Raw genomic sequence first — 1,551 nt, forward strand, 5'->3', positions numbered from 1 at the left:
CGGCCTCCCCCTGCAAAATCTCAACCTTCGGGCGGGCCACGTCATCACCCAACGGTCCCTCCTTCCCCCCTTCCCACTTGTCATCTCCCCTCTCCACACGATACTGACCCCAAAAACAAACTCCAGGTGCTCAATATTCCATCCCCGCCACGTGGAGGTCCTTCATTCGATAGCGGGAGTCCCCACCGGTGGGCCCGCCCGCAGGCGATCTTTCGGGCCCGCGACTCCTATAAAACGCGCGTACCGCCTCGTGTCGATCGTCATCAACCACCAGATTCCAGCCCTCCCTCTCCAACCGAAGACAAAAAAAAGGCCACAGCAACGAAACAGAAAAAAAAGAAAAAAGAAAAAAAGGAAAATATCCGAAAATATATTTTTCTCTCTTAGCTGTTTTGAAAAAGCTGCAAAAAAAGAGGAGCTTCTTCTTCGTCGCCTTCTTCCTGAACCTGCCATTCCCGATCGCGCAGACCATGAGCCCCGCCCATCTCGACGACCACCACCACCACCACCGCCACGCCCCTCCGTTCCCGCCGCCGCTGAAGACGAACCGGGACTCCCGCTCCATCAAGAAGCCGTCGCCGCCCTCCTCCTCCTCCTCGACCACGGCCGCCGCTGCCGCCGCCGCCTCCGCCTCCGCCGCGAGGCCGTCGCACCAGCAGCAGCAGCAGCGCCACCCGGTGATCATCTACACGCACTCGCCGAAGATCATCCACACGCAGCCCCGCGACTTCATGGCGCTCGTCCAGAAGCTCACCGGCCTCTCCCGCTCGTCCCCCGACGACGAGCCGAAGCCGACGCAGACGCCGACGCAGCAGCCGGCAAACGAGGCCGCCGCCGCCGCCGCCGCGGCCAACAGCGGCGACGGCGACGACGGCGACGCGAAGAGCTCGAAGGCCGCCGCGGCCGCTGGCGGGGGCCCCGGCGAGGACAACGAGTGCTCGTCGGTGATCACGGAGGAGAACTGCAGCAGCAGCGTCGGGGACGGCAGCCAGGTGAACTCCTGCTTCGCCGCCGCCGCCGCCGCCGCGCCGCCCACCTTCGAGGCCGCGAACGGCGGCGGCGCGTATCTGAGTAATCATCTTCCGTTTTTGCCGAATAATGCGGCGGATTTCCTGTGCTCGAACCCGCCTAATTTCTATGATTTCAACGAGGCGACGGCGTTTGGTTTTCCGGGGAACGGCATGAGGACGACGAACTACATGTCCTACTCCAGTTTTGAAAGGACGAACAATTTTCGCGAATTTTGAAAAAAAAATAGAAAATATTTTTTTGGGTCTCGAAATCTGGTTTTTCGATTTTTATTTCTTTTTAATTAAGCATCGATACGTGTGAGAAATTTATTAATTCTTTTTCATTGGGCGTTTTCTGGGGATCCGTTGAATGCCAATAAGAAATTTCAAATATTTTGCTGAATAATATAGACGAACCTTCTCACAGAAGATGAAATTATTCGCATGTTATTTTTCCCCTTCTTCACTCCATTTTTGTAAATAGTACCTTTTTTTTTCATCCTTTTTCTCTTTTCGTTCCCGTTAGAGATTTTTCAATGTA

The 1,551-nt window shown here is 55.6% G+C and overlaps 1 protein-coding gene across 1 annotated transcript; it reads left to right on the forward strand.

Moving 5' to 3' along the window:
• The first annotated feature begins 457 nt into the window (after window positions 1-457).
• On the forward strand, window positions 458-1,247 carry LOC104434410 (VQ motif-containing protein 20). Its single transcript, XM_039306744.1, has 2 exons — window positions 458-848; window positions 957-1,247. Exons 1-2 carry the CDS (start codon window positions 471-473, stop codon window positions 1,245-1,247), a joined length of 669 nt encoding a protein of 222 aa, XP_039162678.1. The 5' UTR covers window positions 458-470.
• Window positions 1,248-1,551: the final 304 nt, after the last annotated feature.

The sequence above is a fragment of the Eucalyptus grandis genome, chromosome 2, assembly GCF_016545825.1.
Source record: "Eucalyptus grandis isolate ANBG69807.140 chromosome 2, ASM1654582v1, whole genome shotgun sequence".
Lineage (NCBI taxonomy): Eukaryota > Viridiplantae > Streptophyta > Magnoliopsida > Myrtales > Myrtaceae > Eucalyptus > Eucalyptus grandis.

What these genes read in the sequence shown, in the direction of transcription:
- LOC104434410 (XM_039306744.1), top strand. Translation starts at nt 471, where the DNA reads ATGAGCCCCGCCCATCTCGACGACCACCACCACCACCACCGCCACGCC. An exon ending in CCGCCGCCGCCGCCGCCGCG is followed by an intron (nt 849 to 956) that starts GCCAACAGCGGC and finishes GTGATCACGGAG; the next exon opens with GAGAACTGCAGCAGCAGCGT.